The 13,100-nt window shown below is 33.8% G+C and overlaps 1 protein-coding gene across 8 annotated transcripts in view; it reads right to left on the bottom strand.

Moving 5' to 3' along the window:
• Positions 1 to 13,100, bottom strand: part of NFIB (nuclear factor I B) — a 346,323-nt gene that overhangs the window by 23,569 nt on the left and 309,654 nt on the right. For 3 of the 8 annotated variants that reach the window (XM_088130118.1, XM_088130122.1, XM_088130120.1), the window contains exons 9-10: positions 10,888 to 11,026; positions 7,552 to 7,634 (exon numbers count right to left, since the gene is read on the bottom strand). The exons of 2 other annotated variants lie outside the window; for them this stretch is intronic. In XM_088130118.1, coding sequence (XP_087986244.1) covers positions 7,552 to 7,634; positions 10,888 to 11,026 — 222 coding nt within the window. Of the gene's footprint in view, positions 1 to 7,551; positions 7,635 to 10,860; positions 11,027 to 13,100 lie in introns of all 8 variants that reach the window. 3 more of the 8 variants (XM_088130117.1, XM_088130121.1, XM_088130119.1) reach the window with 1 other exon arrangement.

Here is a 13,100-nt window from a genome sequence, read left to right on the forward strand (position 1 = left end):
ATCTAGCAGGAGAGCTAAGTTAACAAAACAAGTTTACAATTGTTGCTCTCCTGCTGAAGGATAGTACAGCTAGAACCAGAATATTGAGGAACTAGAACATACAGCAGCTGAGCAGACTGAAACCATGTTCCTTGATGTTTTGAGTTCTAAAAAGTGGTTTGAACAAATGTTTTGGCAAGGTAGTTCTTTAAGCCTCTTCAAAGGTCTTGAATAAAAACGGTAATATGTTACTAGTAGAATTTGAGTTTCTGGCGTTTACAGAAGACAATAAGACTTGATTTAACACGTATTGTTCACACAAAACATTTTAAGTGCTATTTGCATACCCTTCCATATGAATGTAGCAGAGTTAAAAAACTGAAATTATACTAAACAGACAGATATACACAAATGTTCAGCAATATGCTGCCTGCATAGTAAAGCAAATAGTCATAGTACAGTATTCATGTCGTCAGCTTTGAAATGGTGATCATGTCTTGGAGGACCAACTTTTAATTAGTGAGTAGGGGATAAATAGAGGTAGAATTTTAGGCCATTTCACCACCACACAGCTGATACTGCTGGCCATGGTATCTGTGTGTCATTACACTCACAATCTGACGTTTTTGTATGATAATCCAGTGCACATTTCTATGCATCAGGGTACGACCAAATAACACAAAACCTACCTAAATTACAGAATACATTCTTCACAGAATAGGAAGAATTCTATACTGCATGGCTTCACAGGTATGTCCTACTTTATACACCTGACTCTTCTGCTCTGTTAATATCCGGGATGTTATCAACTGTATAGTAAAATAACAAATCCCAAAGAAATCCGTGCACAAACCAAGAAGTGCATGCTTCCTTCTTCCCTCTTTAGACTACATGTTCTCATGCTACCTGGCACTTAAAATAATGTTCTGGAAGATCTTATAAGGAGCTTTCCTCTTTCTCTCAAGGAAGACTTTTGTATATGTATGTGCATGTACATGTGTGAAAAACACCTCTTCACTCAGGAAATCCTCCATGCTGAATCAAATGTTCTCAACTGGGGGATCCTTTCGAGGCATTATTGAGGACTGTGTGTTAATACAGTATTAGCTTTAGATCAATTGTGTTTTTATGCCTTCAATTGTATAATTTTACTACATAAGAAAGCAAGTGCATTATACCAAGCTAAGTATGGAAACTGCAAATCAGAAATCTCCCAAACACAGAAGTAATACACTTTGTAAGATCCATGAAAATATCTGTGAATGTTCCACAGAAATTCTAATGCTGAACAATGGAAGCAATTACTCCTCGGTGTTGTTAAAGAAAACACCTACTTTATCTACTTTTTAGATAATTTACAAATCAAATTATTACTGGAATTACACTACCACCAGCTTTGCATACAAAGCAGTGCTGACTGAGAATGAGTCAGTTCTGAATCCCAAATATTGTATACTCAGAAGTAGTCAACAGGTTTTGGTTTCTCTCTTTACACATTAATCCTGTGCCCTTTGAATAAGAAGTCAGATAAAAAGTAGAGTTCCACATTCTTAGAAAATATTTCTCAGCTTGTTGTATATGTTACTTCTACAAGATTCAGGGAACTGAAAATAGCCCTTAACAATCAAGCGTGTAGTATTTACTTATGCTCAGGACAGATACCGAGTGTGTTGAATTAAGATTATATCTGCAGAACCAGAAGGCGGGAAGCTTATTCCTCACCCACAGTATCTCCTGTCAGCCTCCAAATCACACCCTTCCCCACTTGCTTCAAAGTCAGAGAGCTTTCCCAGGCAGGAATGTTATAGGGGCTGGAGAAAGATTGTAGGGAAAAAAGATTTTCCGTGCTTCACCTCCCAACATACATGGGATGCTTAATGGCTGGGTGAGAGAGGAGTTAGTAAGCAAGTCACCCTGTGGAGATAATCTGAATCCAACTAAGTGTGTTTTTAATTTCATTCCCTATTATCACCACCCAATAACCACACTTTCACACAAACAAAATATAAATGTTAACTTACATTACCCCTATTTGTCTTGGCTTTAAAGAGATGAATAACCAAACCAATTGAATATGTAACAACTTTGTTTTCATCCTGATTAAAACCCCATGTACTATCAACTGAACAACCTGCATGCAGCCAACTGAACTACGGTTAAACTAATTTTGAAACTGAAATCCTAATCTAAAGTTCATCATGAGGAAAGCTATTTATGGAAGAACTTCAACATTCTTGTTATGGCAACAGGTGCTGATTAAGGCAAAAAGTCCAAGCATTGTACCAGCAACGTTTTTAAAATGCCATCAACTCTTCTTTGATTTTGCAAAATGTTCAGCCTATGGTGATATGGCAATATAAAACAAGTTTTGAAAGTCTTGTCTGTTTTTAAATATTGGGTCAAATCACAAATCATGACTAGCTTTAATACGTGTATCATTTAATATTCCTAATTTGAATAGAACTGTTTTCCTTCCACATTTCTCTGGGTAATTCTTTAAGTGAGTGCATGTATAGGTCTCTGTGTTTCTAAAAATTAATTAGTTATACCAGAGCCTGCTGTGCTTTTTTCTTGATTGGAGGAAACCTATATACATTTGCATATTCTCATTGTTTGACTGAAACTTCCTTTCAATGTGTTTCCTTTCCAACAAGAGTAGGTAAAAGATGACCTCTTATTCATTTACATGCTTCTTTTGACAGTCATATGATCAGATTTTACGTCAAGCTGCCAGTTATGATAAGGCACACAATATGAGCGGCCTGACAGCCCATTTCCTGAATTTAAGTTTGTTTAAGTTTGTAGGGTCTTTTTAGTCACTGCCTAAAGCAAGAGGGCTTATCATCCTGGCAATTTTAAGACAATAAATGTGCTTGAAACTATCTCTTCTGTTTCATTTATATGCTGTGAACAAATTCAACAAGGGAATTCATTCTTATTTCTAATTAATCCTTTAAAAAAACTGAAAATGTATCTTGAGACACAATCAAGATCTTATGTAATATGAATAAAGATAATTAGTAGTTCTGTATTCTAAAATGTATTTTAAAACCTGAGAAAGGCAAAAAATATGTCTGAAAATAATGCTAGGAATATCTATTTCTATGCAGCAATAAATTACATATAATGTTAGGCAGTGCCAAGATATTAAAGATGTATCAATTTTGGAATGACTATATGAAACTAATACATGGAATACCAATATTTTCAATATAATTTGTAATTACTATTTAATTTTAGCTTATTTGTTTTAAGTATTTCTTTCACATTATTTTTATTTTTATAAATCTTAAAGAGTTTTTTTTTTTTTAAGTTCATTTCCTGAATGAAAAGCGTCTGGGGAAACTTGCTGAGAAGAATAATTAAGGGATTTATCAGTTCCTCCTGAAAACAAAATCTGATCTGGAATCACCTCCATAGCTATCATAACTATATTGACAGCCTTCAGAAAGAAGATACTTTCCTGAAGATGTAAGCATAATCATAGATGGTATGCCTGTGAACCAGACTGAATAAATTACTTAAGTTCAGCAGTCCCATTCTTCATTCTTCCTCTCCTCATTCCCATAAACCTTTCCAAAAATCTACTTCAAAATTTCTATGCTTTGTACAAAATTCTGGAATACTCTATGGAATTTACATTCTAGTAACTTCAGTCAGCAGTATTACCTGTTGAACTTAATCAGTTTCTACCACAAAATATATCTTCAACATTTATTTCAGAGATGAACTAAAGAAAAATTAAGAGATATATCATTGGTGAACTTTTCACTACAGAATTCTGCAGATTCTGTAGAATCACACAGTGCTTAACTGTTAACTGCATGAAAATTTAATAACAAAATTAAGAACCATGAAAATAGCTCTTTACTGTTAAAGAACAATTCATGAATAATTACTTCATTATTATTGATATTAACGAGGAACTCTTTTGTGCAATTATTGAATCAAGGAGGCACTACATTCTACCCACAGAATAATTTCATACTGGGTGGAGAATGAGGATAAAACAGTCAATATCTGAATATCTAGAATGTGCTATTTTGGCGTAGAACTATTTGTTAAATTCAAAGTTAAATTTAGCAATCCTAAATAGCTAGGAACTAACAAGAGTTACAACCATTGAAAAATGAATTTTTAATTTATTATTTTTAATAATATCTTTGACTTTATAACAGTATATTAAGTTACATGCTTTTCATAATAACCTGGTCAGTAAATTAAAATGTATTGCTGTTGGCTCTCAGTATATATAATCTTTCAAAGCTGTATTTATAATGCTTCCATAAATGCAAATATTCCAGCAACTCTCTGTAATAAATTGTTTTACTGGAAACTCTACTAAATTGTTATTTTGTGGAGAGACTATTTATAAGAAAAATCAGCAACAATATAAGCTGCTTAAATTTATAGTCATTATTACAATTTATACAGCCTATATTATGGTTCCTTTTAGCAACAACAATAAAAAAAGCACTCAAGATTAAACATCAATACCTCTTATAACTGAAAAGAATAAATCTCTACAAACCTCAATCTTGTGAAGCAAGGTATGTACCTATAAGAATATTTATTCCTAAAGGATCAGTGTATTAAAAGGAATGGTGGATGTTTAAAACACCTCTCTGGAACTAAAACCATTGGCTTTCTAATTTAGAATTTCTCTCAGCTAATATAAAATGATTGATGGCCTTTATTTCATGTAACTCTTGATTTTTCCTTTCATTCATCATAGTCTATTATAACCTAAATGCATTTAGGATCTGCCACAAGAAGAGTGGTCCCTTTTAAATTGTTGTAAAGTAATGAAAAATACATAATAAATCAATCTTATTTGTATCTTACCAAAGCATAACCCTTACTCTACCCAAGTAATTTGGACAATTTCAGCGTGGGTGCTTTTCCAAAAAATAAAATTATATTGCATTGTCATTTCCTAAACGTTTTAAGGAATAAGATGCATGTAAAAAAGGGGAGAACACTGTGGGAATTTTTTTTATAAAATTATTTTACCAGGCCTGCAACTTAATCTTAGTTTTAACTTACACCACAAGCTTATTACTGTATTATACTGCTTCAAGTCTTACTCCCGCATTCTATTTCTAGCAGGGATAAACCTACAGTATAGCAGTGATGTCTTTAGCATGCAGAATGAAATAGCATGCTGACCTGAACATGGAGGCCTTTTAGTGCCAATCTTTGATAAACCTGTAGTTAAAGCCAAGAAACTAGTAAAACAATAAATGGTTTTGTTTTTACTGTTCTGCACTATGGGACTGTTTTAACAACAAATATGTGGATTAGAAACAGCATAAAAATAAATAAATATTGCCATTATCTGGGCCATGAACTGGTATCAGAAAAAATGTAAGATTAAATCCAGAAAAGTTAACTTCAAAATTAGAAAACACTCTTGATGCACATTTTAATACAGTACTGCTTTGTTTCTGCTCCATGCACCAAATATCGCATTTAAATAAAAGAGTTTCAAATCCTTACACAATGAAAAATGGGTTAATACTGTTTAATAGAGCTCCATTTAAATTAATGTTGATATGGATCTTACTATTCTTGCATGAACTTAAAGAATGTGATATAAATAGCTCCATGCTCAAAATTATTGTTTATACAATAATTTTACCTTAAAACTAGATCTAAGATCCTGTTTATATATGGTTCTATGTACTTAAAATTTTGGACTAGAAACCGGGAGACCATGAGTTCTAGTCCTCCCTCAGGCATGGAAGCTGGGTGACTTTGGGCCAGTCACTTTCAGCCCAACACACTTCACAGAGCTCTTGTTTGGGAGGAAAACAAGAGGCAGCAGCAATACTGCCTTAAGTTCTACAAATAAAGGTGGGATATGCATCTGATAAATTAACAAATATATAAATACATACCCACACCACAGATTATTTCAGTTATATGGAAGGCACAGTGCAAAACTCACTGCTTGGCTACAGCGTCAAATAAGAATGTTCAACCAATTTAGATATATTAAAATTAAAAAGAAAAATTTTTCTATGCTGCATTCTTTTATCTCATGAAGCTTTTTAACTCTATCTTTAACTTACAATATTATTTTTACTGTGAAAAGATAGAGACATATTTATATCATCTTCTTAATGTCATAAGACAAAATGCAGCAGGAAATGATTTGAGGAAGCACTGATAATTTCCATATTGCAAATGTGTGACAAGTTCTCTTAGTGATATTTTAAAATTGGCTACTGCTTTCCTTTTGAATTTAAATGGTTTCATTATTTTCTAAACAGAGTATATTGTGTACCTAGAAGGAATATATTCATTATGAATGTAACAATTCCAGAATTGCAAACAGTGGTATTACTACAGCTTGGCTGATGGAAACATGTCCAGGGCACTATAGCTATTAATTAACACCACCAGCATCTTTACATAAGTCATGTTTCTACTTATGTAATTAGGATCTATTCTTATTTATGTTTAATTTATATATATTTTTTATAAAACACCTTGATATAATGTGATCTTTATCAAATTGTAAGCATCGTATAAGAAAATAACTGATTTAAATAACTAATACCTATTTAGTATTTTGGTATCTTTTACTGATGCTTTCACCAATAAAACAAAACAAAACAAAACAAAGAGAACACAAATCCTTACTATATACAAGTGTTTTCAATATATTGTGATTTATTACAGGGGAGGGTGCCATCCAGATGTTTTGGACAACCACTTTCAAAATCCCTTATCGCTGATAGGATTTAAAATCCAAAGCATCTTATCCTAGTCTATTGAGTCTATGGATTTTGTTGAATTTCATTAATTACCACACTTTGGCATGGAGCACACAAAAAGGTTTCCAGATTCAGCGATACAGTATCTAGCTATATCACAACAAAAGTTCACATGAACAAATGCCCACCAAATTGCAATGACAAAGACAGCCATATTCATTATCATGAAGCATATATTAATTCTGGAGAACTAGAATTCCATTTTCTTCTATATAATATGGGGTTCCTGTATGACCCTGTATGTAGTTGGATGACTTTTTAATGCACGTCTACCCTAAACATATATTTTCAAGTTTGGAAGAAAAAAAATTGCATTAAATGCCCAGCATTAATGAGATGTAAAGTATAAAACCCTACTTGAAAAGTAACTTATATTAGAACCTAGGGAAAAAGAAAAAAAATCTTGCATCACAAGACATTAACACAGCACCTTAAACCTAATAATTTAGGAATTAAGACATTCTGCAACAGAATCTCATTATATAATTCTTTTTTTGGAACTACTTGTTGCTAATGCAGTTTTACAACGGTTTAAAACTGAAACACTGAAAAACTAAACAGCTAAAGAATCAAATTTTCCTTAATTCTGATCAGCAATGTTTTCTGCTTTCTATATTCTTTAAAAAGAATGCTTTTGAAAGATTAATCAGGTAAATACAGGAGGTTTCATATATTATAGGCTTCATAGAGATCCTGTTCTACACTAAGATGTCAGTGATATCAAATATGAAGGAACTTACTGCAAATATTTGTATTTTTCATTGTTAATACCTATGTGAAACTTGCCCACCTGTTGCTGGTGTAGGAAGGAAGGGTCTCTTGGACTTAGTCCCACATATCGATTGGCTTGGGATGTGCCTGAAGCTGTATAGGCTGATTAAGGAAGAACAAAACATATTGATAAAGATAGAAACCTATGAATTTCTACCTTGTATTATTCAAATATGAGAGACTCAGAGTTATGAAGTATGAATCTAGTTAAGGGTATGATTCAAGCCCACCTATTGACTTCAATGGAATCTGCATGAACATAGAATTACATTATCAGTAATAAAGTCTCTAAATAGTTTAATGTTTTTCCAGTTTCATTTAAGAGAAGTTAATTCAATCTGATTTTCATCTTCTTTCACCACTTTATATTAAAAATGAAATCACAAGCAAGATAAAACTAATCCTTAAGCCTTTCTGTAAGTATTGGAAAAAGATACATTGTTTCTATTATTATTTAAATTCAAAACATAAATGTTGATTTAAGAGTTGTTTTTATGAAGCACTGAGGGTTTTTTCAGGGAGAGCTAACTATTTGAAATAACTGGTGTAAGCTATAATATTATGAACAGTTTTCAAAATGTAGGTATTTGTGAAGAAAAGACGATGTAAGAACTATTACTCAACCTATGATGTAGAGTGCCCTAACATTTTCATCTGTAGAATCATGTGCATGGGAAAAAGAAGATAAACCCTTTCCTCTACAGGCTACCCTTTGAATCAAGAATAGGTCCAAAGGCACTAACTGCTAGCTGCTCATGGTAGTCTGTCGAATGAAACAGGTGGTTTTGCTCTATCTTCTACCTTTGAGTTATCCATATTAATTTTATAACAACACCATTGTGACCGCCAAACCAAACCATTAAAGAATGAATGGATAAGTAAATAAAAAATGATGGATTAATTTTAGAAATACAGAATCACTTTTTGCAAATTAATACACATATGGCTTCTTAAAGAATTACCATTTAAAAATCCACTGAAGAACCATGATAAATAATACGTCTACAGTTGGGTGTAGAAATGCGGGTGTTTGCTCCTCATTGTAATGGGAAGAATAATTTTATCTTTTTTTCATAAAAAGTTTAAGTGGATCAATGTTGATGTGCAATAATTAGCTAAAAATATATAATTATAGCTAAATAAGTGTTGGTGCCTTTATGTGCCACAGATCTTATCATAAGTATTGATTTATTAGAAATAAATATGAAAGTATCTTCTTCAATAAAATAATCTCTTAGATACACAGCGAAACTCCTTCATAAAAGAAAATGTAAAATATAATAAATTTTAGATATGTCACCTGTGCCATTTTTCATGGTACATTAAAAACATATACGTTAAATATTTAATGTTGAGAAACATGCAATCTTTATGCAGAAGTAGAATTTCTTTAAATATATTTTGCTGTTGTAATAATATGTTTCTTCTCTTGAAGACCTATAATAAGTCCTCATATTATTACAATGTTTAATATTCCCTATGTGTTCTTAACACTATTTAACGTATTATTTGAGTAATGGTTCCTAAGTGCTCATTTGAGATGGAACATTGGTGAGATTTAATGAAAGCTCTAACATCCAACTCAAATCTGAAGCCATATTCCCATTCTGTTCTGATAGATGTGGTACTTTAGATCATTAAAAGCTTCTTTGCTGCTGTTGAAAAATATGAGTTTCCGAAATGAAAAATTAGAAGATAAGTTATTATGAAACTATTAGCTGATTAATTACTTTATACCAATGTTAGCATTAATCATAGCAGAAGCATTCTAACTCTCCCAAACAGCTGTCAATAGTGGTTACTATCAACCAAGGGTGAGCCTCTGCCAGAGACCTAGTTGTACTGTATGTCAAAGTTAAACTTACAGAAAAATCCACAAGCTTAAATCTACTGCTGGCAGAAGAATCTAAGGTTGGGATCTTTGCCTGAAAACAGATTTTCTCCCATGAAACCACAGAGGAATTTTGTTGTTTTAAAAAGCTGGGTAGGGAAAAACTCAATCCCTCCACCAACTTCTTGGTGGGGTGGAAGCTCCTTCACTCTCCCATCCCACACAGGATTGTTAAGATACTTTCTGTTCTTATTATAACTCTACATTTCATTACATACAATGAGTACATTTCAGACTTAGCTCAATTAATATAATTTTCATTACTGTTTTAACCAGTAGGGATGTCAATCTATCGATTTCAATGTGAGTAAACTGCAGGTTCTGCATCTCTTACGACATGCTAGCTGGAGTTGCTGGGAGTTGTTTCAACAGCATCTGGAGGGCCACATGTTTCCCACCCCTCTTTTAAATATTTTTAATTTAAACTCTTATGCAGGCCCTACCAAATCGTCAGGCATTAACACTGATTGCAAGTACTTATTAAATGAATTATAGTCAATAAATTAATGTTTGTTCTATAATTGCAAAAATACATCTCAACTAAGATGCAGGTTAATTCAAGGACTACTTGAACAGTTTTATGAAAACTAGGAAGATGTATTTTCAGGTGGTGGGAAAACCAAGTGGAAGTAATAATGTAAGAAAATAAATGAATGTATATATTTTTCACTATGCAAGTTTCATGCCACTATCCTCACATTACTAGTGGCCACTTGTGTTGAAAACTCTCCATTGAATAGGGTTTGGTAAGCCATTAGAGCAAATGGATGGATAACACAACATGCAAGAGTGTTTTTCAGCAGACTTAATATGACTGCTGTAATGTATGTAATTTGTTTCTAGCAAAGTTAGAGTATTTTTCTAAAACTGCAATTCCATTGAAGACTATAGGATAAAGAACACATTTTTGAACATAGTGAATGAATGAGTGCTACACAGAAGTTTTTAAATCTCTTCAAATATAGATATTCTGAAGGGTTTTCATTATTCTAATGAATTAAAACACTTAAGTTAATTGAGGTCTAATGTTCTGGACTTGCTTTCTGCATGAAAGCTCACTTAGGAGCAATCGGCTGGATCTCTTCCTCTCTCTGGATTTCAGGTGTCAGCAGCTTCGCAGCTATAAATCTTGACTGTGCTTCTCAATATTGTTAGAATGTCCATCTTAAATTTAAAAATTGAATGTGCTTTTATTCTCTGTTGGCAGTTGTTGCTCAAATTAATTTGTTTTCCTCTTTTACAGGGGTTGCCCTGTCACAAAGGTTGCAGAGTAATTTGATTTTTAATAACTGTAGAATAAAAACTACCATGATGTTATATTATTAACTGTAAGTATCTGCCTGGTCAAATAGCAGGAAAAGGCGCCTTTACTGGCCTGAATTTGAAAGTATTTTGATCCTTTGATGGACATTTTTTTTCCCTAGACAAAATACTTACTGGTTGCTGTAGGTGAAGATGCCTCACCTTCAGTGGATGTAGTGATGGGCTTAGTGTCTGTCATGGTCAAGGTCACAGGTCTCACCGCACTGTGATGGGGAGAGGGTGCCAAAACTGGAGTAAAATGGCCAGGCATTTTCCCTACTACTTGACCACTGCTGTTAGGCTACAAAACAAAACCAGAAGAATGCCTTGTGAAATACACACAGTGTCTTACTTATCTTAGGGCTTCCAGAATTCTATAGCTGTAGAGTATCAGCTTGACATACAAATCTTTCTCTCTGCACAGAACTGCAGTCATAATAACCAGGGTTAATGTGGGTGTGCTTAAAGCTTGTGCAACTTTTTCTCATGAAGGTAATTTTCTCAAGCACCTATTTATCGTATAAGAGACTCACTAGTGAATGTCATATGATCTATTGATCCTAAATGTTTAGTAACATCAAAAAATAAATCAGCAAGAAGAACCCAAATGGTATCACTAGATTCTGTTGGTTTTAATTAGATGACTGGAAAATGCTAATACAGTTATATAAAAATGTAAGCACACCCCATGTAAAGTTTTTTTCTCTTTTTTTAACATACGCAGACATATCAATATGTTATCTTGATATAAAGATAAAGGTGATATAATTGAACAAAAAAGCTATGAAAAATTGACTTTGCAATCATTTATTCAACAAAAAATTAACAGATATGCTGTTTCCTTCTGTGGAAAAAATAAGTACACCCTTGACTCTAATATCTGGCATTGCCCCCTTTGGCACAAACAACCTCAAGTAGGTCTTCTAACTATCTACCAGTCTCTGAGATCGACTGGAGTTTTTTCCCAACCCTTCATGCAGAATTTCTTCAGCTGTGTGATGTTTGAGGATTTCTTGAATGCACAGCATTCACTCCACAGCATGTCAATTGGATTTAGATCCGGGCTTTGACTTGGCTATTACAGAAATAGGCTATTACAACCCTCTGTTTCTTTTTCCCCAGTCATTTCTTGGTGGATTTATTGGAATATTTAGGTCATTGTCATGTTACAAGGTCCACTTTTGGTTGAGCTTCAATCTTCTGACTGATGGTCTCACATTATCCTCAAGCACCCACTGGTACAATGAAGAATCCATAGTGGATTCTACGTTGGTGAGCTGCCCAGGCCTTGATGAGCAAAGCAGCCCCAAACCATAACATTTCCAGCACCATGCTCTACCTTTGGTATTAGGTTCTTCTGGTGAAATGCCAACTTTGGCTTTCGCCATTCATATCTTCTGGCACTGTGGCCAAATAAATCTATCTTTGCCTCGTTTGCCCAGAGCACACTGTTCCAGAAGTCCTGGTCTTTGGCTAGATGTTCATGAGTAAACTTTAATCTTGCCCTGATGTTCTTTCTGGACAATAAAGGTTTCCTCCTGGCACACCTCCCATGTAGACAGAATTTGTGCAGCTTTTTTCTAATGATAGACTCATGTACTTTGACATCAATAGTGACAACAACTACCTGTAGGTCATGTGATTAAATTCTAGGGTTCTTAGGGATTTCTTTCAGCTCCTTGCATTCTGCTTTTTGGCTGAACTTGCTGAGATGGGCAAGTTGGCAGTTGTTTGAAATCTTCTCCACTTGTAGATGATCTTCTGGCCAGTTGTAATGTGGGAATGACACTGGGAGATGGGGGGAAGAGATGATGCCTAGGGAATGATCAGATAAGAGGGGGCACAGCCTGCAGCTGCATAATGGGATGAGAAAGAAACTCAGAAAGGAACCTCCCTAACTTATCAGGCTGTAGAAGAGACTGGGAGATTTTGTACTTTTAGACTTGCAAGATTCTGTTAATGTAGCCTTACAATAAGACAGAATTAGCTCATCTGGTTGTGGTTCCTGTCTGGTCTACCTGGGAAGGCTGACACCAGTGGAATGATTGATGTTCAATTGTTTGGTGATCATTTAAAATTCCTGCCTAGACTCATAGGCATCTCTAACCTTCTTTCTGAAGGCCTCAGAGAGCTCTTTCAATCTAGGCATGGTGATATCACACACTTCAACAACAAGGAACAAATCAAACTAAGTATTTTAGGTTTAAGTAAGGCAGGTTTCTCCCAAATCCTCTCTAATAATGTTCTAATCATATGCATCTGATCTGGTGCATCTGATTCTAATTTTAGGTAGATATTTATATATGGGTATGCTTACTTTTTCCACATGTAAAATTTGCTTTTATGTTTATTTAAATTACACAATGGACTACAAA

This window comes from Python bivittatus, unplaced genomic scaffold (assembly GCF_059951505.1).
Source record: "Python bivittatus isolate LINGU-HERP-01145 unplaced genomic scaffold, Pbiv_v1 ctg000850_np1212, whole genome shotgun sequence".
Classification (NCBI taxonomy): Eukaryota; Metazoa; Chordata; class Lepidosauria; order Squamata; family Pythonidae; genus Python; species Python bivittatus.